Genomic DNA, 25,672 nt, shown 5'->3' on the forward strand with positions numbered 1-25,672 from the left:
TCCTTCCCTGTCCGCAAGAGAAGATGTCCGACTTCTCAAGCGGACAGAGGAACCCTGCATGCAGGATTCTTCTGTCCGCTTGAGAAGTCGGACATCTTCTCTTGCGGACAGGGAAGGACGGGCACGGAGTGCAAAAGAACGCACCCGATGCCCATTCAAGTGAATGACAGGTGTCACGGACACATCTAGTGTCCGCTCCTAGTGTCTGTGACAGATTTTGAGCGGACACTAGGAGCGGACACTACATGTCGGACACCGACGGTAGTGTGAACGCCCCCTTACATGTCCACCATTTGGCTATTTTTTTTTTGGTCAAATATTTTAGGTTGCACAACTTGTCTGACCCATGTTGCCTTTATGTTTGTGTGACACCATACACTTTAGTACATATTATCTATTTATCGCTGCTATTTTAAAACAATAGTGAAATGAAAGGGGTCGTTCACACTACAGCTGATGACCGCCAGTAGTATCCGTAGCTATTGTCTGTTACAAGATTTTAGCAATGGACACTAGCAGAACCGTCACGTCTGTTTTCTTTTGCAGACAAAAAATTCAGGATGCAGGACTCGTATCCCCAAAAAAGTTACATGTTGGACATCAAGCGTCCATTATTTTTTAAAGGGACTCTATCAGCAAAATTATGCTGATAGAGCCCCACATATGCGTGAATAGCCTCTAAAAAGGCCATTCAGGCATTGCTAATGTTATATTAAACTACCCCCCCCATTTTAAAATAATACCCTAAAAAAAAAAAAAATATATATGATAATCATACCGTATCGTGCACGCTGGGTGGGCATGCACGGTCCAACATCATCTTTAGCCACGTCTACATCTTCTTTCTTCTTGAAGCGATGTCCTCGGGACCCGTCCTCCTCGTCTTCTTCTTCCGGAGTCATTGCTTGTATTCCCGCGCCGTTGCAGTAGCAGGGGAACTGAGTATGCTCAGTTCCCCTGCTACTGCGCGGGATTGAAGACGAGGAAGACGGGACCCGAGGAGTAGCAGGGGAGGAGTAGCAGGGGAACAGTAACAAGGGAACTGAGCATGCTCAGTTTCCCTGCTACTGCACCGGCGCGGGAATACAAGCAATGACACCGGAAGAAGAAGACGAGGAAGACGGGACCCAAGGATATCGCTGCAAGAAGAAAGAAGATGTAGGTGTGGCTAAAGATGACGTCGGACCGTGCATGCCCGCCCAGCGTGCACGATACGGTATGATTATCATATTGGTGGGGGTGGTAGTTTAATATAACATTAGCAATGCATGAAAGGCTTTTTAGAGGCTATTCACGCATAATTGGGGCTCTATCAGCATAATTTTGCTGATAGAGCCCCTTTAACATTAAAGTCTTTGGGTAACAGACAGTAACGGACGGGTGTCCATTATTACTGTCTGTTTTTTTTTCTGCGCATGCTCAGAAAGAAGAAACAAACACCACCCCCCAAAACAGACATAAGTTAAAAAAGCAGACACATTAAAATCAAAGATTATTATTATAGTGTTCAGAAAAAGCAAAAAGATGACACTTACATCTGCATTGTGACCTGGAGCTTGAATAGGTCCATGAAGCAGAGTGTCCATTCCTGTAATTTTTTTTTTTTTTTTTTTAATTACAAACACAGAATTAATAAAGTAATGATATTATAGGAGCAAATATCATATGCCCCGGAAATCAAAGAGAGAAGTATAATAGTCTTGTATACCTGCAATCTCACAAGTATCCGCTGTTCCTTTATCACTGGCAAATTCAGAAAGAAAATAGTTAGAGAATGGAAAAAAAAAACAACAAAAAAAAAAAAACACAACAACAACATACTGAAAGACTTTTGCCTTTGTAGAAAAAGTATCCACGTGGCCCATAGCAAATAGGAGTTCAGCATGAAAGGTACAGGCATGGCCATAACAGAGTGTTATCCAATATCTAGCCAGAATAACACTATATAAAGCCACTCCTAAGTTATGTAATAAGAGTTACTATGTTATGTATACCATACTTACATATCCTTTGAATCACCCATCCCAAAACCTATAATAAAAGGGTACAAAGACAGACTATGAAGCAGAAGAACAAACCGTGTAAACTACAATACTACTACTACTACTAATATGTAGATAGAGAAGATTCTCTATGGTCCTCCCAGTATGGTGACAATAGCAAGACCAAGGTGTGTGGTCAGGACAGCCAGTGACATCTACAATGTGACACGGTTACAAGGATTACCAGGCCCCGTGTTGGCCTCCAGCAGTGACATGTGACCCCTGCAGATAATGCCTGGCCGCAGAGATAAACACCATGTTATTAACACGTCACAGCTACAGTGGTCATGTGTTTGCTGGAGGCCAATATACAAAGACTGGTGGAGGACCAGAAATAGGACAACAGAATCTTTGATACTCTGTATGCCTGTATTTTTTGTTGTTGTTTTAACCACTTCAGTACCGGGCCAATTTGTGGTCCAGGACCAGACACATTTTCGGTTTTCTTTTTGTATGTGCGGTTTTGGGGGCTGTAACATTTTTCCCGTATGTCTCAGTCAAATAATTTCTGCATCTTTTTTTCGGGGACACATAAGGCTTTATTTTTAGGTTGTTTTTATTTTCGAATGTTTTTTAATTTTTTTTTATATCCGGGAAAATATAAACAAAATAGGAGGGAAATTGTGTCTGGTTTTCACTTTAATATTTTTTTAATATTTAACAACACAAAGTGTCACTGAAAAACTTTATAAAATAGTTTTTTCCTCTCGGTTACGGTAATTTTTATTTTGTATGGTGTTGTCGGGGGTGGGGCTATAACCTTTAATAACAGCACCTTTAATAACAGCGTTTTATTAGCATATTATTTTATTTATTTTCTTAGATTATTTTACTTTTTTTTTTTTTACTTTTTTATTATATTTTTTTTTTTTTTTCAGATTGTGTCCCCATAAGGTCATAAGAGACCTTTGGGGACATCTGATCACTTTTTTTGTTTTTTTTGTTACAGAGGTTGATTTCTCTTATAACGGAGGCTGGCCTCAGTTGCAGGAGGAATCCAGCCTCCTGCACACTGTTCTTTACACTTACAGAGCTGATCTGGGTCCTGCAGGGCCCAGCAGCTCTTGTAAGACACTGAGCCTGGCGGATCACATGACCGCCAGGTCAGAGGGCGGCCCCATCATGGCGGCGCCCATAGCCGTGTATACAGTGCTCATTGAGAGCTGTATACACAGCGATGGAGAAGGCAGGGAAGGGAATAAACCTTCCTTGCCATCTCTCTGGGAGGTCCGACTGAAGTTACATCCAGCCCCCAGTATCAGCAGGTGCACGATCTCCGTGCATCTGCTGTGTTCTGATTGGACGTACCGGCACGTCCTGTCAGAACTAGGCAACCACTACCCGGACGTTTATAGTCTATGGGCGGTCCGGAAGTGGTAAAAAAAGAAATAAAAAAAAATCTGAGGTGACAGACACCAGTGTGCTGGTATAAAACATGTACATGAATTTACCTTCATTTTCTTTATCAGCTGATGCAGCCGACTGCAGCCCTGGAGTGAAGACTCTGAAAATGACAAGATAAATTAATGGATAATTTTATTCTAAAAAACTGACTTTTTACCTTGCTATCATTTTTTTTTTTTTAAATTGCTGTGAAAAGGTAAGAGAAATATCAGCCAATATAGAAACACTCAATGGGGATTTTAACCAAATACATGTAAGTCCCAATAGGCTATAACCATATAATACGTGTGACCTGCATCTATGGCCAGAATGGAGGAGCCTAAACCATTCCTGGTGCGGGAGCTACTGAATGAATGGAGAGGTTCCAAAACTGTCTGCTTTTCATTGGCTTACTACTGTACTTTAGAATTTTTGTATTATTTTATAAATATTGCATTTTTTACTATGGAGGCGCAAGTTAGCTGGGAACACAATCTTTGTGTTATATACTCGCCAGATGTAGACACAGATCATTGTGACTAATGTAAAAGCCTAAGAGATAATAGTTACCAGTGACTGTATATAAGGAGGCTTGCAAAAAATGATACAGATTGCATCCTTATTTGTGATTGTATGGCTAAGTTCACACGTGAATTACATGTGGAGTAATCTGGTCTGGAAAAAAACACGCTTCCTAATTAGGAAGCGGTTTTTGGACCTCGAGGAGTTTTCGGAGCGTTTTCTGGAGCGGTTTTTGGCAAAAAACGCCAGGCAGTTTTTCCCTGCTGGGCAGTGAATGAGCCGTAAAAACCACGTTGCGGTTTTCACCTCCCATTCACTTCTATTGCCTTCCTGAGGCAATCCGCCTCAAGAAAGGTCATGTCGCTTCTTTTTTCCGCTAGCGGCAAAAAAGAACGCTAGCGGTCTCCAAAGACCACCATTGTGAGGGGGCGGATTATGACGTGGATTCTGCGCCATAATCTGACCTCTCTGTGCCCACGTGAATGGGCCCTATCTGTGATATATTTAAAGAGGACCTTTCATCAGATTGGGCACAGGCAGTTCCATATACTCCACGGCAAAAACAAATTTATCCAGCAACTCTCCAATGATAAAATATAACTTTTAATCAGAAAACATCATAAAATGACAAAAAATTTGATGTCGATTTTATGATGTTTTCTGATTAAAAGTTATATTTTATCATCGGAGAGATGCCGGAGAAATTTGTTTTTGCCGTGGAAATATTACACTCAAGGAATAGAGTGTGTTGCTGTGCACCCCGAAAAATTTAAGCATTGAAAAGCCGATGTCTGAAATCAACCTGTGGGTGAGCTGAACCTTTTTGTACCTTTTTTTTCTATAGTTCCATATACTCCTGGAAAGCTGACAGTGTGCTGAATTCAGCGCACTGTCGGCTTTCCCGATCTGTGCCCCGGGTAAAGCGCTATCGGTCCCGGGACCGTAGCGCTTTACAGTCAGAAGGGCGTTTCTGACAGTTAGCCAGGGACGCCCTTCTGCCAAGCAGTGCCTATCGCGCTGTACAGTGTGAGCGGGGAGGAACGTCCCCTCCCTCTGCTCACAGTGCTCGTCCATAGACCAGTATTATCAGGAGGGGAGGGGGCGTTCCTCCCTGCTCCACAGTACAGCGTGATAGGCGCTGCTGGGCAGAAGGGCGTCCCTGGCTAACTGTCAGAAACGCCCTTATGACTGTAAAGCCCTACGGTACCGGGACCGATAGCGCTTTACACCGGGCACAGATTGGGAAAGCCGACAGTGCGCTGAATCCAGCGCACTGTCAGCTTTCCAGCAGTATATAGAACTGCCTGCGCCCGATCTGATGAAAGGTCCTCTTTAAAGAGCACAATGCACATCTTTCAGTGTCATAAGATAGAAGGAATTTTATAGGGCTAACGCAGGGGTAGGGAACGTACGGCTCTCCAGCTGTTGTAAAACTACAACTCCTAGCATGCATACTTGCTCTGCTGTTCTTAGAACTCCCATGGAAATGAATGGAGCATGTTGGGAGTTGTAGTTTCACAGCAGCTGGAGAGCAGAAGGTTCCCTACCCCTGGGCTAACGGTACCGTTCCATTAAACCAATAAAGTACAGTTTAGTGAGGTGTTAAGGGCAACCAAGTCCAAGTTTTATTATTGTTGTACTTATAGTGATCCTGCTACAGACAAGCACAAATAAAATAGCGTAAATGTAAGGAAGTTATGCCATGAAAAATATTTACCCCTTATAAAAAGGACAGTGGATAAATTGCTTTATCAGTGGGAGTCTGACCGTTGAGAGCTCGGGGTGTGATAGCTCAGTGAATGCTGCAGCCCCCTCCTCACAGCTCACAGTACATGGTGGCAGGGATGGGTGTGGGTCCTCTAGTGGTGTAGCGGCATTCACAATGGGATAAAACATTCTCTGTTCTCAGGGGTGAAATTTTCACTGATCAGTAATATATCCACTATATTATGGATAGAGGACAAATATGTTTTGCGGCATAATCCCTTCAAAGGGATTCTATCATTAGAATCCCTTTTTTAAACTAAGGCCTCGTTCACATCTGCATTGGTATTCCGTCCGGGGGAGTCCGCATGGGGACCCCCCAAATGGAATACTGAACGCCGCTGCAAGCGGCGTGCAGAGAAAGCACACAGACCTCATAGACTATAATGGTTCACAATCTACTTTCCAATCTACAATCATGATTTGTGCGGGCAGCACATAGTCTATCTATGGGGTCTGTGTGCTTTCTCTGCACACCGCTTGCAGTTGCGTTTGGTATTCCATTCGGGAGGGGGGGTCCCTATGCAGACTCTCCGAACGGAATACCGAAGGTAGATGTGAACCAAGCATAAGTACACATCGGAATAGTCTTTAAGAAAGGCTATTCTTCTCTTATCTTTACTATTCTGATCTGCACCGCCGTTCCTAAAAATTTTTTTCTTTCTTCCTTATGTGAATGAGTTTTCAGACAGTACTGGGGACGTCCCCTGTGCTGGCTGAAAACTCTCCAGCGATGCCTCCATCTTCTCCTGTGCCTCTTTTTACGTGTCCAAAAGCATTGACTGCACATGTCCGGTCATTTTCCTGTGGCCAAATGGGAGAGGCCTCAGAAAAATGGCCGACAGACATGCACAGTTGGCACTTTTGGATGAAGATGATACGGTTATGAGGAAGAGGATGATGAGAAGAAGATGAAGGCATTGTTGGAGAGTTTTCAGACAGCACAGGGGGCGTTCCCCTGCGTTCAAACAGCATCCCCGGTATCTAAAAACTCTCCAGCAATGCCTCCACCTTCTTTTCATCATCCTCTTCCTCATCACTGTATCATCTTCATTTGAAATTCATGTCTGAAATCTAATTTACATAAGAAAGAAGGAACAAATTCCTCCTCAGGAACGGCGGCACGGATCAGAAATAATGAAGGTAAGAGAAGAATAGCCTTTCTTAAGGCTATTCCGATGTGTGCTCAGTTCTAATGAAAGAATCCCTTTAAAGAGGACCTTTCATTTTTGGGGCACAGGCAGTTCTATATACTGCTCACAGTGCTCGTCCATAGACCAGTATTATCAGGAGGGGAGGGGGCGTTCCTCCCTGCTCACACAGCACAGCGTTATAGGCGCTGCTGTGGAGAAGGGCGTACCTGACTGGCTGTCAGGAACGCCCTTCTGACTGTAAAGAGCTACGGTACCGGGACTGATAGCGCTTTACCCGAGGCACAGATCGGGAAAGCTTTCCAGCAGTGTATAGAACTGCCTGTGCCCCGGACCATGAGAGGTCCTCTTTAAAGGGATTCTATCATTAGAACTGAACACACATTGGAATAGCCTTAAGAAAGGCTATTCTTCTCTTATCTTTATTATTCTGATCCGTGCTGTCGTTCCTGAGAAATTTGTTCCTTCTTTCTTATGCAAATTAGATTTCAGACATGAATTTCAGATGAAGATTATACGGTGGTCAGCTTTCCAGCAGTATATAGAACTGTCTGTGCCCCGGACCATGAAAGGTCCTCTTTAAAGAGTCTGGCACAGTTGGAATTGCTCTAGCGCCCACCATTCCAAAACAATCAGTGCAGCATGTTCAAGTGTCTGATATGCCAACTAGGCTCTTGACTGTCAAGTGAGTCAGCCAGAAACTGATAGCGCCAAGGAGCTCAGAATCTTGCCCCATTGTCTGTTATGTTCCTTTTGGTGTCCAATATATTAATTAGGCTGTGTCAAGTGGGGGATCTTGGATTAGTATAAAAAAAAGGATCTCATTCTGAGGTCAGACAATGTCCAATCACCGATAGTGTCAGAGGGCTCAGAATAACACCCCTTTGCCTACTCCTGCCCGACACTGCCCACCTGACAGTATAGAGCCCAATTAGTAAATAAGACACTGATCCGGAACCAGCGGAATGGCACCAAACAGGAAAGATGCAAAGTGGAGTTTGTGGAAGGACCTCTAGTGTGAGAATAAATAATTTTATATATATATATTTCATTCATGGTATGCATTCAGAAAACAACACCATAGAAACACTCCTCAGTCTTCGGTTTTACAATACCTTATAGTCTCAGCAAAACTCACGCGGCGAGAGCTTTTCCGTCGCTTTTCAATAGTAGGCTCCTAAGAATAAAAACAGCAGGGGACTTTCTAAATTTAGGCAGCACAAAACCAGAGGAAGCTGGCAGAAACTGTTCCACATTTATGCGCTGATACAAACTTGCTATATTTTGCCACATATTAGACACGCTCTCTATTGACTGGCTTACTTTACACCAATATTTTGCTCCAAAGTAATAGTTCACTCAATCCCCAGATCTGCCACATATTCTAGGAGTCAGGCCTCATTTGGAGACAAGTTTCAAAACCTCAGTATAACGTGTGCTAGAACACAAATGTATAAGATATGCTCATTCTCACGACAAAAAAGGCAAAGCCTTACATTACCAATATATGTGGGATTCACAGCAACTAAGGCAAGCCAAGGCCAAATGTTTATTTTGCTGACCAATGTTCCCCTAGACTACACCATTAGTGCAGGTCATGAGAATCATATATCAGTATAAGTCCAACACCGAGGACCATCATCACCAGCAGTCGTTACTACATTAGGAACAGAGTTGGAAGCAGATAGCGCTGTTCTTTATGTTGTGGCCATGCTGAGTGAAGCTGCAATAACTCAGCACAGCCACTACACGGAGAACAGCGCTATCTGCTTCCAACTCTGTTCTCTGAGAAGTGCTGAGTAGAGATGAGCGAGTACTGTTCGGATCAGCCGATCCGAACAGCACGCTCGCATAGAAATGAATGGACGTAGCCAGCACGCGGGGGGTTAAGCGGCCAGCCGACGTCAAAGCGGAAGTACCAGGTGCATCCATTCATTTCTATGGAGTGTGCTGTTCGGATCGGCTGATCCGAACAGTACTCGCTCATCTCTAGTGCTCAGCATTACTGGGTGTCGAACCCCTGACAATCTGATATTGATGACCTATCCTAAGGAAGGGTCATCAATATAATTTGCCTGTGATATCCCTTTAAGCTTGCAGTCTATACATACACTATAAGGTGCTGTACTTGGTGAGCAGTCAAGAGGCTACAAGACAGGTCATCAAAATCTTAGTTTCAGAGTATCCCTTTAACATACCCACAAAACAAAAAGCCTGCAGAAATAAGGAGATTAGGAGGATTACCAGGACTCCGGCCGTACCTTACTTGTCTAGTCAGAAAGACACTCACCTGACATAGCTCATTTCCACTTCCCAGATCTTTCAGAGGACTACGTGGAGCTTTTAAAATCTAAAATAAGAAAGATGAAAAGCTGTGAACTATCACATAACTGTGCTGAATTTTGGTGTTTAATCACATGCCTGGACCTTTCATTAAAGTTGGGCTGGGACGATTTTTGCCTAAAAATAAAATCTCAATTTCTTTTCGAGCTCATGGGCAATTCCAGATTTTAATTTCGATTTTCATGTTTTTGATTAAAGAAATAAAAAAAAAAATAAAAAAATAAAAATAATAATATTCAGTGAGCTGGCGCAGAGAGAAGATGTCAGATATATTTGATGCAGGCCTATCATCCAACTACTGACTACAGTGAGGTGCTGTAGGGTATATATCAGGCTAAGGCTACAATCACACTACCTTTGTTAATGTCCATTGCAGTCACAGGATGACAGCAACGGACATTAACTGTAGCAGAGTAATGGACGCAGACCGAGCTCCTCCCATTAACAATAATGCACACAACATGCTGGACGCCGTCTTCCGTCATGTCTGTTTACTTTTGTAATAGAAGAAAAAATCCTGCATTCACAATGGACATTAAATAATGGTAGTGTGAACATACCCTTACATCGATTTCATGATTCTTTCACAATTTTTTTTTTAAAGCGGTAAATTACCGTATATACGGAGACCGGGGCGCAGGTGTGAACTCACCCTCACTCCAATATTGTATATGGGGTGAAAGTGCAGTAGTAACACAACTTGTGCAAAAAGACAAAAAGCGTGGCAATGTTTCTACACAGAAGAGCCATGCTTTTCTAGCTCTGAGCAATCTCTTACATCCTCTGACAATTTGATTTACAAAGGATTTGTTAGGATCTGAGACTACATTCACGCCGCAGTCGGAGTCTCTGTTAGCAGTCCTGTCAGATTTAACAGCAGGAATAGCACAGCATGCAGTACTGTTCTTTTCGTCCAAACTACAGAAACCCTGGCCCGGCATGGAGGCTTCCATTATGAACAAATGTCACGATGCATATGTGAACAGAGTCAAAAGTGTTCAGCCAGCTATTTGTGAAGAAAGTGACCGATAGAAGAAACCTACCGAAGAAAGTCTCCTGCGATGGCCCTGATCGAGCAGGTCACTGGAAGACAAAAAGAATTCCATTATCATCTTATCTGTCATGTGCAAGAAAAAGGGAAATTCTAACTCTGCAGAAGGGGTTAATACACAAAGCTAATAGTGTCCTAATAACCCCCCATAGGTAATAGTATCCTATTTGTCCCCTCTCATAGACATAGGTGACCCCCACAGGTAATAGTTCTCCCCACCCCAAATTACACCACGTACTGTCCAGGCCACAGAATTCTGTCGAATTTTATACTTATTTTTCCTGCAAAGACCTTATGTGGCACCCAGCTGTGCCCAGTCGCAAGGGCGACCACTGTGACCCCTATTGCTCAGTCTTTGGCTATAAAGTCCACAGCACTACCAAGGTGCTGTGCCTGACTTACAGCTGAAGACAGAACAAGGGGATGACACATAAACTGACTTACTAGCCCTCCCTTCCACCACAGCATGTGGCCCCCTTTATTTGCCTCCACACAGGAAATGACCTCCTATTTTTTGGACCCCACACAGTATAGGTCTCCCTTTTTTGCCCCCACAAAGTGATATGTTATACCCTTTACATATTGGATAATTGGAATAACCACCACCAGGGCGCGCTGTAGTATATAACATACCTGGCGTTCTTCAGCGTTGTGATGCAATATGCATCGCCACCTAGAGGTCTGGACAGGATTGTCAATAAAGCCTGGTTCATATCAGTGTTCAGGTTTCCGCTTGGGGATCCCCCTCCCCCAACGGAAACCTAATCCACTGTAAAAAGTGGTTACCCCCAGAAATCCACAGACACTATACACTATAATGGAGTCCGCGTGGTTTCCACCCTAAAGGGGTGAAAAATGTGGAGAGAAAATTGCTGCTTGTATCGCTTTTCTCTCCACATTTTTCATGCAGAAAGCGGAACAGAATCCTCATATGGAAAGACAACGCTGGTGTGAACCTGAGGCGGCCATGACAGACGCAGTCCTGAGACACAGGTAACACCGCACAAGGCAGCGGGCCGGGCCTTGTATCTGACAACTGTGTATTATATCATATGTGATGCCAAACACTAAGGAACTACAAGTCCTACAGACGGCAGATAATATAATGTATATAATAGGAGATAGACAGAAGATAATATAATGTATATAATGGGAGATAGACAGAAGATACTTGGCCTCACCTGCTCTGGGGGAGAGACTTGCCGTCCATTTTGCTGTATACGTTCCTGTATCCTGTAGAAAGAAACAAACTTCTATTACACAATTCCAAAAACATAGCATTAGATTCCAGTCCTAGTCACAATTCTGCAACCCATTCTAGACAGTGGGTCCATTGTAATTTTTGTGCCCTTCATATGACAGATCAATCCTTATTTGGACAGGCTCTAGAGTCAGTCCTAAAACTTGCGGCGAGGGGTGACAATGAGGCACACGTGTGACGCAAGGCCATTTCTAGAACCAATTGTGCGCCACAAGCACTGATCCATGCCACATGAGCCTGGTTTGGTACCTCAGCCCGGCAGATTCATTATAACTCATGTCAGTTTTCTGGAGTTAGTTGTGATGGAAATCTCTACCAGGGACGTACGACTGATTTATAAATTGGCCACAGCCTATGATATGCCAGTCTTTATAATCTGCCCCATAAAGTATAGGCCTGGCTCTAGAGCATAGGGGTACTGCAGGGTATTGTATATACAGTGCCTACAAGTAGTATTCAACCCCCTGCAGATTTAGCAGGTTTACACATTCGGAATTAACTTGGCATTGTGACATTTGGACTGTAGATCAGCCTAGAAGTGTGAAATGCACTGCAGCAAAAAAGAATGTTATTTCTTTGTTTAATTTTTTTTTAAATTGTGAAACGTTTATTCAGAGGGTCATTTATTATTCAACCCCTCAAACCACCAGAATTCTGTTTGGTTCCCCTAAAGTATTAAGAAGTAGTTCAGGCACAAAGAACAATGAGCTTCACATGTTTGGATTAATTATCTCTTTTTCCAGCCTTTTCTGACTATTTAAGACCCTCCCCAAACTTGTGAACAGCACTCATACATGGTCAACATGGGAAAGACAAAGGAGCATTCCAAGGCCATCAGAGACAAGATCATGGAGGGTCACAAGGCTGGCAAGGGGTACAAAACCCTTTCCAAGGAGTTGGGCCTACCTGTCTCCACTGTTGGGAGCATCATCCGGAAGTGGAAGGCTTATGGAACTACTGTTAGCCTTCCACGGCCTGGACAGCCTTTGAAAGTTTCCTCCCGTGCCGAGGCCAGGCTTGTCCGAAGAGTCAAGGCTAACCCAAGGACAACAAGGAAGGAGCTCCGGGAAGATCTCATGGCAGTGGGGACATTGGTTTCAGTCAATACCATAAGTAACGTACTCCACCGCAATGGTCTCTGTTCCAGACGAGCCCGTAAGGTACCTTTATTTTCAAAGCGTCATGTCAAGGCTCGTCTACAGTTTGCTCATGATCACTTGGAGGACTCTGAGACAGACTGGTTCAAGGTTCTCTGGTCTGATGAGACCAAGATCGAGATCTTTGGTGCCAACCACACACGTGACGTTTGGAGACTGGATGGCACTGCATACGACCCCAAGAATACCATCCCTACAGTCAAGCATGGTGGTGGCAGCATCATGCTGTGGGGCTGCTTCTCAGCCAAGGGGCCTGGGCATCTGGTCCGCATCCATGGGAAGATGGATAGCACGGCCTACCTGGAGATTTTGGCCAAGAACCTCCGCTCCTCCATCAAGGATCTTAAGATGGGTCATCATTTCATCTTCCAACAAGACAACAACCCAAAGCACACAGCCAAGAAAACCAAGGCCTGGTTCAAGAGGGAAAAAATCAAGGTGATGCAGTGGCCTAGTCAGTCTCCTGACCTTAACCCAATTGAAAACTTGTGGAAGGAGCTCAAGATTAAAGTCCACATGAGACACCCAAAGAACCTAGATAACTTGGAGAAGATCTGCATGAAGGAGTGGGCCAAGATAACTCCAGAGACCTGTGCCGGCCTGATCAGGTCTTATAAAAGACGATTATTAGCTGTAATTGCAAACAAGGGTTATTCCACAAAATATTAAACCTAGGGGTTGAATAATAATTGACCCACACTTTTATGTTTAAAATTTATTAAAATTTAACTGAGCAACATAACTTTTTGGTTTGTAAGATTTATGCATCTGCTAATAAATCCTGCTCTTGTTTGAAGGCTCTAACTTATTTGCTTCTTATCAAACCTGCTAAATCTGCAGGGGGTTGAATACTACTTGTAGGCACTGTACATACAGTACAATCCTGGCTCTAGAGCACTGCTGTACTGCAGAATATAGCCTACACATTCAGTACAGGCCTGGCTCTAAAACACAGCAGAGCTTCAGGGAATAGTATTCACATACATTACTGTCCTGGCTCTAGACCACAGCAGGGTATAGTGTACAGTTAAAGGACCTGTTTGGCTCTAGAATAATGTAGTACAGCAGGGTATAGTATACACATACAGTACAGATCTGGCTCTAGAACAATGCAGTAATGCAGGGTATAGCATACACATACAGTACAGGGATGGTTCTAGAACAATGCAGTACTGCAGAGTATAGTGTACATATACAGTAGAGAGCTGGCTCTAGAATAATGCAGTACTGCAGGGTATAGTATACACACACACAGTATAGGGCTGGCTCTAGAACATTACAGTACTGCAGGGTATAGTGTACACATACAATACAGGGTTGGCTCTAGAACAATGCAGTAGTGCAGGGTATAGTGTACACATACAGTAGAGAGCTGGCTCTAGAAGAATGCAGTACTGCAGGATATAATGTACACATACCGTACAGGGCCGGCTCTAGAACAATGCAGTACACAGGGTATAGTATACACACAGTACAGGGCTGGCTCTAAAACCCTGCAGTACTGCAGGGTATAGTATACATACATTACAGGGCTGGCTCTAGAACACTGCAGGGTATAGTATACACACAGTACAGGGCTGGTTCTAGAACACTGCTGGTAATACAGACTAGAATACAAGTAGCTGTCTCTCACTTTACGTCTCGCTTCCTTCATATAACGCTATATGTATAACCGTATACAGACTCTGCTGCACAAAGTTCCGACATGCGTTACCGCTCATACCTTTCAGAAAAGCCGTCCCGGTGCGCGCCGCCTCCCCTGCTCCGGGACCGGGAAGCTCCGCCCTTAATCCGCGGCCTCAGACCTGTACGAAACGGTCAAACCGGAGGAGCGGCCTCCATTTTCAAATTGAACCGCCACTGTCTGCCTCACACTAGACACGCCCACCTCCTTGGTAATTGGCAGATGTCTGGCCCCGCCCCTGTGAATACATTCTAGCGCGAGTGATAAGGCCGCGGCTACACTGACAGGACTGTAGCGTATATAGTGCGGTTATTAGGGTAAATAACGCGTGTAATTGTGTATATGCGGTACCGCAATTATACTGGTAGTAAGTCATGAACAGTATAATAGCTTAGGTAATGCTAGTGTCCGTATACAGTCATGTTCGGCATATAGATATCTGCAAGCCGCGCTTCCTTACATATGACGAGGTGGCCGAGTGGTTAAGGCGATGGACTGCTAATCCATTGTGCTCTGCACGCGTGGGTTCGAATCCCATCCTCGTCGCATCGTTTTACGTCTGTCTTTTATATCACAATTAATTCTATTGCTTTATTATCTCATTTACAGAAATATGACCCTACATTATTATCTCATTACAGATACTGTCTAGCCTGACAGCATTCTTATTATGTCTAAGTTATCCAAAAGAGGTGAGGTAAAGAGGTGGAAGTGTACTTTATTGCCTTTATTATACATTTTATTTTTAAAACATAGAGAACCAAAGCACATGAAGTACAAGAGACCCGGCAGTGTACTGTATATACCCAAGTAGGGTCCTATAGTTACATCTGCTGTGTATATCACCTCATCTCATTCCTTTTTGTTGTGACATCGCTGTGTGTATTATCCCTGTACTGTGACATCACTGTGTGTATTATCCCTGTACTGTGACATCACTGTGTGTATTATCTCTGTACTGTGACATCACTGTGTGTATTATCCCTGTACTGTGACATCACTGTGTGTATTATCCCTGTACTGTAACATCACTGTGTGTATTATCCCTGTACTGTGACATCATTGTGTGTATTATCCTTGTACTGTGACATCACTGTGTGTATTATCTCTGTACTGTGACATCACTGTGTGTATTATCCCTGTACTGTGACATCACTGTGTGTATTATCCCTGTACTGTGACATCACTGTGTGTATTATCCCTGTACTGTGACATCACTGTGTGTATTATCCCTGTACTGTGACATCACTGTGTGTATTATCCCTGTACTGTGACATCACTGTGTTATTATCCCTGTACTGTGACATCACTGTGTTATTATCCCTGTACTGTGACATCACTAGGTATACTGTCCCAATGTCTATTATTCCTGTACTGCGACATCACAGCATTTATTTTCCCTGTATTGTGACATCACTAGTGCAAAACCTCATGTGACCATGTTAGGGTATGTTCAATTGGAGGAATTTGGTGCAGAGTTTGAGGCAGATTCATCTGGGCCCAATCAGAAGCAGCAGAGCCACTACGGGATGTCGATCCCCCCACATCAGTATCCTATCGCATCTAGACCAGTACCCTAAGGCTCCATGTAGTGGGCCGAAGCACAAAAGCGCTGCAGGAAAAACCAGGGTGGCAACACATTGTGGTTTTTCCTGCATCGCTCTTAACAAAAGGTCTGCAGGGATTTCCTCTATGGACTTTCTACTTCCATAATACCTATATGGAAACCAGCGGCATCTCCGTAGGTATAATGGACACGCTGTGATTTCCAAATCTGCGGGTATTTCCCAATGTGTGGATGGGTTTCCCTTTGCAGTAACTGTAAAACGCACAGTTTAAGCCACGTGGGGCCCCGACCTTAAAGTGACAATGCTCGGCTCTCACTGATAATGAGGCCCAAGGGGAAGGAACACAAGGAGCGCCACCTACTGTTTAACAATTGAAATAAAGATAATGACACTAATGACGTAAAACCAGGTTAAGAGCTCTTGGCTGTAATATAGCTCCACAAATTGCTATGGATTGCATCCAGCATTGCAGCTCAGCTTCTTCCACTTCAATGGACACAACCCATAGCCATACACGGATCTAGTTGTGGGAGAAAGCAGCCATGTTTGTCCGATCCTGGTACAACCACTTTCAGGATATATAAAGTAACAGCGACCAATGAAAGCTAAATGTAAAATAATAGAATTGGATCTAGAAATTTTAAATTAAATAAAATCTTTATTTTGGGTCCATGCCTATGCGGAATCATCGTGATGTGGCGTTTAGTCTTATTCAATCCAGTTATCTTTCGCCCATTCGGGTAATTTAGTAGAATAGTCAAAACCTTCTCCCCTATACCGCAAAGCATGAAGATACATTACGAGGTCTTTAGGGGAAGGGTCTGGCCTTATTATTTTACATTCCCCACACAGGGGGTCTACTAGTCCGTGCCCCTTTCCTTCCATGTCAGCATCTGAAGGATTTTTAATGGCCACTTCCTCTGCGTCCTTAGCCAATGATACGTCTTTATCTTGACGGGTGCATGCTGGGTCTTCGGTACCTGACGCAGACGGCGGGCACGGGCAGCCATCTTCACTCTGCCCACTATTTAAGACTAGAAGATCATCTTCTCCAACATCCAGGATATCCAGGCTCTGCTTAGATTTATGCTCCTCTATGAGAGTCCGCAAGAGTTCCTCATTGGTCATGTTAATTTCCCCCTTCTTCCCCCTGTTAGGCCCCCACGCCTCCGTGTTGTAGATTGGGTCATTGACAATAGGATGTCCTAAATACTGTAAGTGAACTCGGATTTGGTGCGTACGCCCCGTATGGGGGAAGCACTTCACAACACTAGATTTGCCATTGTAGCTAAGTCTCTGGAAGACCGTTTTGGAGGTTTTGCCCTTTGGATGTACACGACATACGCCAATCTTATAGGAGACCACCAGGATGGGCTCCTCACAGGTCACCATTTCTTCGGGAAATTCTCCACAGACTCTACACACATACTCCTTCTCCACCTGGACAGAAAAGCAAACAAAAAAGTATAGTAAATTTAGAGACGCATCAGAATTTCAGTCAATTTGCACAGAAACATTGAGGCCAAATTGAGAGGTTTTAAAAAGTCAAATTTTAGGACCAAGGACCTACTGTATTTTTCGGACTATAAGACGCACTTAGGTTTTAAAGGAGGAAAATAGGGGAAAAAAATTTTGAAGCAAAAAAATGGTAAAATATTTAATATATGGGAGCTGTAGTTTTGCAACAGCTGCAAAGACACATTTTTATTTTAGTAGACGGGGCATTTTCGGACACAGGGATACCTAATGTGTATGTGTTTGACATATGATTTTCTACTGTTATATATATTCTAGGGAAAGGAGATGATTTAGAACTTTTACTTATTTCATTTTTTTATTATATATTTTTAAAGCTTTTTTTTTTTTTTTTTACTATTTTATTCCCCCCCGGGGGCTTCACCTGCAGTCATTTGATTGTAAGTCCCATAGACGGCAATACAACTGTATTGCCGTCTATGGGACATTCTGTGTATAAGTATTACGGCTGGTCATAGACCCAGCTGCAATACTAATATAGCCGTGAAAGGCCTGGGAGCCTCATTAGGCTCCCGGCTGCCACCCGAACAGGTCGGATCCTGTGATATCGCCGCGCAGGAGCCGGCCTGCAACTTTACAGGTATGGGGCCAGCCCCGGGGGAGAAGGGGCCGTCAATACAGACCCGGCATCCGCTGTACTAGAGAGGCGGATGCCAGCGAGGGATAGACGCCGGCACAGGTACCGGGGCTTGAGACATCGCTTGTTTGTTCCTGCCCTGCATGAAGCCAGCAGCGGCAGGAACGATGCTGACATTCCGCTCCTCCGTCCCCCAGCCGGGAATAGCAGCATCACTCCTCCCTCTGCTGGCTTCATGCAGGGCAGGGCAGCGATGTCTCAGGCCCCGGCACCTGTGCCAGCGTCTATCCCTCGCCGGCATCTGCCTCTCTATTACAGCGGATGCCAGGGGGCCACATTCGGACTATAAGACGCACCCTTCTTTTCCCCCCAAATTTGGGGGAAAAAAGTGCGTCTTATAGTCCGAAAAATACGGTATCTACAAGAAGACTAATTGTTCACAATGAACACTAAAACCCACAATATATCTTATATTCTTATGTCCATCAAGACTGCAATACACTAGAATATATCACTTATGGTTGGCACCTTACTGCCACAGCCACTTTCACTTGAATGGGACTGGGCTGCTTATGTATAATGTGACATCACTGGCACAGGCCAGAGCCCTGGACTCTTCAAACCGCTTATTCCTATGGCGTCCTCCATGTCAGACCCTCAACAATGATATATTGATGACCTAACCTACAAAGAGGCCATCAATATGCGAGTGCTGTAAACCCCCTCTGAGCATTGTATGGCCATCTGCACACTGATGACTTTATATCACACGCACGCCATTTAGGGCATCATCCAATACCGGACCACCCTGTAAGGCAGTAGTGTGCGATTCTCTTGTGGCTCACCTTCCTCTCCCGAACGAGTTCTGCCATCTTCTTTGACACCTCTGGAGTCTTGGCAAACATAAGTACACCGGAGGTCAGGCGATCCAAGCGGTGGATGGTATGGAGTTCTTTCATGTTGTGCTCTTTGCCCAAAATAAAGATAACAGTGTTGTGTCGGAAGCGTCCACAGGGGTGGACTGGCAGAGACGAAGGCTTATCCACGACCACAATGTCTTCGCTTTCAGCCAGGAGGTGCAGGGGTTGTGCGGTTACTGGGGGCTCATGGCGATGTACAGTGTTTCTGAGGAAATCATTATCCTATAAGGGAAAGGGAGGAATGTTATTGATGAAAATGTGCAATAAACTAGAAGCAGACTGATCGGATATTGGTGCAGAGGGATGCACAGTGGGTGAGATAACAGGAGGATGCTCAGCGAGTACTATATACAGTGTAAAAGGACTCACCCCTGATAGTCACTGACTATTGTATGGATGCCTTGGGAACCATACCACCCAGTGAGAGGTTATGTCCCTTTGCGGCCAATGTCAGATCAGGCTGGAATATATCTTTACAAGTAGACTTTAATACTATATCCACTTTTTTGTTGCAAGGTGTTGCTGCATTTTAAGCCACAGCTAATAGTGGATTTAGCAATAGGGAGAAGTATAAGAACTTCCTTTACATTTCCCATTCCTTCTGAAGCCACTCAAAGAAATACAGCAACAGAAAAATGCATCTTCTATGAATGGGACGGAGCTGCACACGTGCCATATAAACGCAGATGCCACGCTGTTTCCAATAGTGCCATAGATTTCTATTGTGTAACCGTCGCAACGTCACCACATAGCCATAATCAGCAAATAGCAATGATCAGGCTCCTGTACTATTGCATTAGGCTAGGTTCACACTTCTGATATTTCGTCCATTGTTCTGATCCATCATGGAATCATAACAATAGACTGAGACAATAATAAAATGACAGACGGTGCACTTGTGTCTGCATCCATTATCAATGACTTTAATGTTGAAGACAGAAGCTTTCTGTGATCGGAGGTGATGCAAGTGGTGGCTAGCTGCTCCAGTCATACGTGGCACACGGCATCCCTGTTCTCATGATCCGTGGGGGCAGGAATGGTGACCCTTTGCTCCATTTATACAAGGCATATGTTATCCCTGTTCTCGACATCAGTGATGGCTGGGGGGGCTACCTGCTGATCCACTTACATGGGGCACCTGCTACCCCTGCTCTCATGATCACAGTGACTACTTGCTGCGCCAATTATGCAGGACACACGGTATAGCGCTGTTCTCGTGGTCAGCGGTGGCCTTGCAGTTGGACCCCTACTGATCAGGGGTTACCTGCACTCTATTTGTACTATGCAGAACACTAGAAATCATACAGAGAACCTTCAGCTCTGCGGTGTACAGTCTGTCTATTGTCCTAGGGCTCACTAGGGGGCGCCCTCCTCACCTTCAGCTCTGCCCCATCTGCCCATTGTCCTAGGGCTCACTAGGGGGCGCCCTCCTCACCTTCAGCTCTGCCCCATCTGCCTATTGTCCTATGGCTCACTAGAGGGCGCCCTCCTCACCTTCATCTCTGCCGCATCTGCCTATTGTCCTAGGGCTCACTAGGGGGCGCTCTCCTCACCTTCAGCTCTGCCCCATCTGCCCATTGTCCTAGGGCTCACTAGGGGGCGCCCTCCTCACCTTCAGCTCTGCCCCATCTGCCTATTGTCCTATGGCTCACTAGGGGGCGCCCTCCTCACCTTCATCTCTGCCGCATCTGCCTATTGTCCTAGGGCTCACTAGGGGGCGCTCTCCTCACCTTCAGCTCTGCCCCATCTGCTTATTGTCCTAGGGCTCACTAGGGGGCGCCCTCCTCACCTTCATCTCTGCCCCATCTGCCTATTGTCCTAGGGCTCACTAGGGGGCGCCCTCCTCACCTTCAGCTCTGCCCCATCTGCCTATTGTCCTAGTGCTCACTAGGGGGCGCCCTCCTCACCTTCATCTCTGCCCCATCTGCCTATTGCCCTAGGGCTCACTAGGGGGCGCCCTCCTCACCTTCAGCTCTGCCCCATCTGCCTATTGTCCTAGGGCTCACTAGGGGGCGCCCTCCTCACCTTCATCTCTGCCCCATCTGCCTATTGTCCTAGGGCTCACTAGGGGGCGCCCTCCTCACCTTCAGCTCTGCCCCATCTGCCTATTGTCCTAGTGCTCACTAGGGGGCGCCCTCCTCACCTTCATCTCTGCCCCATCTGCCTATTGCCCTAGGGCTCACTAGGGGGCGCCCTCCTCACCTTCAGCTCTGCCCCATCTGCCTATTGTCCTAGGGCTCACTAGGGGGCGCCCTCCTCACCTTCAGCTCTGCCGCATTTGCCTATTGTCCTAGGGCTCACTAGGGGGCGCCCTCCTCACCTTCACCCCATCTGCTTATTGTCCTAGGGCTCACTAGGGGGCGCCCTCCTCACCTTCACACCATCTGCCTATTGTCCTAGGACTCACTAGGGGGCGCCCTCCTCACCTTCAGCTCTGCCCCATCTGCCTATTGTCCTAGTGCTCACTAGGGGGCGCCCTCCTCACCTTCATCTCTGCCCCATCTGCCTATTGCCCTAGGGCTCACTAGAGGGCGCCCTCCTCACCTTCAGCTCTGCCCCATCTGCCTATTGTCCTAGGGCTCACTAGGGGTCGCCCTCCTCACCTTCATCTCTGCCCCATCTGCCTATTGCCCTAGGGCTCACTAGGGGGCGCCCTCTTCACCTTCAGCTCTGCCCCATCTGCCTAGTGTCCTAGTGCTCACTAGGGGGCGCCCTCCTCACCTTCATCTCTGCCCCATCTGCCTATTGTCCTAGGACTCACTAGGGGGCGCCCTCCTCACCTTCAGCTCTGCCCCATCTGCCTATTGTCCTAGTGCTCACTAGGGGGCGCCCTCCTCACCTTCATCTCTGCCCCATCTGCCTATTGCCCTAGGGCTCACTAGGGGGCGCCCTCTTCACCTTCAGCTCTGCCTATTGCCCTAGGGCTCACTAGGGGGCGCCCTCTTCACCTTCAGCTCTGCCCCATCTGCCTATTGTCCTAGGGCTCAGTAGGGGGCGCTCTCCTCACCTTCAGCACCACGCTCAGGTCCTGCACCGTGTCCTCGTTGAGCCGCAGTCTCCCGGCCCGGGCCGCCCTCCTATAGTACTCCACGGGCTCGGAGCGGAACTCCTTACTGAAGACGTCCAGCAGGCTCTTCCCCACCCAGCGCCCCTTGCAGTACGTCTCGAAGTCGAAGTAATAAGGACGGACCTTCCGCAGCCCGTTCTCTATGTACGACTCGGTCTCACTGAAGTGCTCGTCTCCAAAGCTGACCCCGGCTCTGCGCTTGGTGGGCGGCGGCACGTAGCGACCCTCTCCGCCGTCACCGCGGGCCTTCTTCCTCCTCCCCCGGTCACCGCTTTTCCCGGCCTCTGCCTCCGGATCCTTCCTCTTTAGCGACATCTCACACGTTAGGACAGACAGAGCTCTGCGGCTGCCAACCAGGAGCCAACCAGTCCTGCAGGCAGCGAGCATAACCACGTGGTGAGGGCCGGCGACTACTGATGACGTCGTGCCGCTGGTCACGTGGTAGGGTACAGCTGTCAGATGCCAACTCTATCTCATAATAGTAGTCAGAGTGTCTCCATAACAGTGTCAGTCACTGCAGTAACCCCGGAACACTGCTGACAGCCATTTACATTACAGTAGTGCCAACCACTGTGCCCCCATAACACAGAGACCGCCGTTATAATAAAACTAACCACTGTGCCCCCAATAACACAGACACGCCCATTATAATAGTACCAACCACTGTGCCCCATAAGTCACCTTCATTATAATAGTACCAACCACTGTACCCCCATAACACAGACAACCCCATTATAATAGTACCAACCACTGTGCCCCCATAAGTCACCTTCATTATAGTAGTACCAACCCCAATGCCCCCATAACACGGACAACCCCATTATAATAGTACCAACCACTGTGCCCCCATAACTCACCTTCATTATCATAGTACCAACCACTGTGCCCCCATAACTCACCTTCATTATCATAGTACCAACCACTGTGCCCCCATAAGTCAACTTCATTATCATAGTACCAACCACTGCGTCCCCATAACTCACCTTCATTATAATAGTACCAACCGGGACCGGCCACAGCAGGAGTAGACCGAAACCTGTGGAGGTAGGAATGTGAGAACCACTTTGGGCATGTTGCTGGGGGATGCAGCTAGTAATCGGTTCCGCCAGTGGTTTGGTCCTGGCCACTGTAGGGAGCCGATGAAGACTGCTGACGCTGGCAACACGACCACTTGGCACCTCAGTGCCATGGATCTTGGCCGGAGGGTCGGGAGGCGCTCGAAGGCCTCTTGTGTTGTGCCTCGGGGGCTGAGTAGACCCCGAGGTGCCTTATCTCACTGGACGTGGGAAACCCACTGAGTGAGGCACATTGCGTGGCACAAGCAACACCTTTTCTGAGCACCCACTCCCTATGCCTGGTCCACCAGTGCGGGGAAATTTTTTATAGATCCGGCGGTGAACCGGGCCTTGATTGGCACTTCACTAATGATTTACATGTTTTTCACTTCTTTTGTTTCACTCTGTCCACTTTTTTGTGTTCGACGAAGGGATGCTGTACCCTTTTGGGACGCCCCCGACGGTCGTCTGGAGGTGAAGCCTGTAATGGGCTTCCCTCCTCTCTCTGGTTGATCCCCCCTGGGTAACTGGGGGGGACGCAGGTCTTTGGTCTGAGTCCGGGAGTAGCCTTGGTGGTGGCAGCCCTAGGCGAAACTAGACGAAGGTCAGCCCTTAGTACCCTGGGTGGTGGCAGCCCCAAGGGGAAAAGGGCAGTTGATGGCTTTCGGCTTCGGCTGTTAGCCCACTGTTACTCGACTCCGCTTGCGGGGAAGAGTTAGTCGGGAACCCCCCCTCTCTCCTTTTGGAGTGGGGAAGGGTACGTTTTTGACTGACAGCATCCTGGGCACGTTTTTTTTAGTGGCACCCCACTTTTTTCGTTCACAGTGGTGTTTACATTGGCACTGTTTGAGGCCTTCTAATAAAAAAAAAATAATAATAATAATAATAGTACCAACCACTGTGCCCCCATAACTCACCTTCATTATCATAGTACCAACCACTGTGCCCCCATAAGTCACCTTCATTATAGTAGTACCAACCCCAATGCCCCCATAACACGGACAACCCCATTATAATAGTACCAACCACTGTGCCCCCATAAGTCAACTTCATTATCATAGTACCAACCATTGCGTCCCCATAACTCACCTTCATTATCATAGTACCAACCACTGCGTCCCCATAACTCACCTTCATTATCATAGTACCAACCACTGTGCCCCCATAAGTCACCTTCATTATAATAGTACCAACCCCAATGCCCCCATAAGTCACCTTCATTATCATAGTACCAACCACCGTGACCCCATAAGTCACCTTCATTATCATAGTACCAACCACCGTGCCCCCATAAGTCACCTTCAGTATCATAGTACCAACCACCGTGCCCCCATAAGTCACCTTCATTATAATAGTACCAACCACCGTGCCCCCATAAGTCACCTTCATTATCATAGTACCAACCACCGTGCCCCCATAACTCACCTTCATTATCATAGTACCAACCACCGTGCCCCCATAAGTCACCTTCATTATCATAGTACCAACCACCGTGCCCCCATAAGTCACCTTCATTATCATAGTACCAACCACCGTGCCCCCATAAGTCACCTTCAGTATCATAGTACCAACCACCGTGCCCCCATAAGTCACCTTCATTATAATAGTACCAACCACCGTGCCCCCATAACTCACCTTCATTATCATAGTACCAACCACCGTGACCCCATAACTCACCTTCATTATCATAGTACCAACCACCGTGACCCCATAAGTCACCTTCATTATAATAGTACCAACCACCGTGCCCCCATAAGTCACCTTCAGTATCATAGTACCAACCACCGTGCCCCCATAAGTCACCTTCATTATAATAGTACCAACCACCGTGCCCCCATAACTCACCTTCATTATCATAGTACCAACCACCGTGACCCCATAAGTCACCTTCATTATAATAGTACCAACCACCGTGCCCCCATAAGTCACCTTCATTATAATAGTACCAACCACCGTGCCCCCATAACTCACCTTCATTATCATAGTACCAACCACCGTGACCCCATAAGTCACCTTCATTATAATAGTACCAACCCCAATGCCCCCATAAGTCACCTTCATTATCATAGTACAAACCACCGTGACCCCATGTCACCTTCATTATCATAGTACCAACCACCGTGACCCCATAAGTCACCTTCATTATCATAGTACCAACCACTGTGCCCCCATAAGTCACCTTCATTATCATAGTACCAACCACTGTGCCCCCATAAGTCACCTTCATTATAATAGTACCCTGTAGAGAAATGAACCTTCAAGAGGTCTGTCTTATATTTTAGGGCTACAAGCTGTTGTAGTCCGGTTAGATACACAGCACAGACAATTGATTTTGGATTGATCATAAGATGGGCTCTGCCACTACATTCATTAGACACGTTCTTGCTGATGTTTATAGTACATATCGTGCGCTTGTTACGTTTCGCATCCTATTGACAAGTGGCTGACGTCTGATAGATCTGTTCTTCCCGATGAGCTGTGACCAACGAACAGATGTCTGATATAGGATAGCATAGATTATGTAACACATGTGGTCTGGCATGTGGGATTATAACAACAGGTGGATGAACTGGTTTATAACAAACCAGAAT

General features: G+C 46.1%; 2 protein-coding genes and 1 non-coding gene across 3 annotated transcripts in view; 1 reads left to right on the forward strand and 2 right to left on the reverse strand.

Annotated features, from left to right (window-relative positions):
• The window catches only part of KNL1 (kinetochore scaffold 1), a 32,765-nt gene extending 21,280 nt beyond the window's left edge, over positions 1-11,485 (reverse strand). The window contains exons 1-8 of the mRNA XM_075283033.1: positions 11,438-11,485; positions 10,249-10,288; positions 9,153-9,212; positions 7,978-8,039; positions 3,494-3,546; positions 2,004-2,031; positions 1,709-1,743; positions 1,536-1,588 (exon numbers count right to left, since the gene is read on the reverse strand). Coding sequence (XP_075139134.1) covers positions 1,536-1,588; positions 1,709-1,743; positions 2,004-2,031; positions 3,494-3,546; positions 7,978-8,039; positions 9,153-9,212; positions 10,249-10,288; positions 11,438-11,466 — 360 coding nt within the window. The 5' untranslated portion in view covers positions 11,467-11,485. The remainder of the gene's footprint in view (positions 1-1,535; positions 1,589-1,708; positions 1,744-2,003; positions 2,032-3,493; positions 3,547-7,977; positions 8,040-9,152; positions 9,213-10,248; positions 10,289-11,437) is intronic.
• Positions 11,486-14,822: 3,337 nt separating this feature from the next.
• On the forward strand, positions 14,823-14,904 carry TRNAS-GCU (transfer RNA serine (anticodon GCU)). Its single transcript has one exon. It is a non-coding gene; the product is annotated as a tRNA-Ser (tRNA).
• Positions 14,905-16,599: 1,695 nt separating this feature from the next.
• On the reverse strand, positions 16,600-22,407 carry RPUSD2 (RNA pseudouridine synthase domain containing 2). The gene is made up of 3 exons (XM_075281043.1): positions 21,967-22,407; positions 18,885-19,181; positions 16,600-17,366 (listed from the first exon to the last, which is right to left on the reverse strand). Exons 1-3 carry the CDS (start codon positions 22,339-22,341, stop codon positions 16,635-16,637), a joined length of 1,404 nt encoding a protein of 467 aa, XP_075137144.1. The 5' UTR covers positions 22,342-22,407; the 3' UTR covers positions 16,600-16,634.
• Positions 22,408-25,672: the final 3,265 nt, after the last annotated feature.

This window comes from Leptodactylus fuscus, chromosome 7 (genome assembly GCF_031893055.1).
Source record: "Leptodactylus fuscus isolate aLepFus1 chromosome 7, aLepFus1.hap2, whole genome shotgun sequence".
NCBI classification, from domain to species: domain Eukaryota; kingdom Metazoa; phylum Chordata; class Amphibia; order Anura; family Leptodactylidae; genus Leptodactylus; species Leptodactylus fuscus.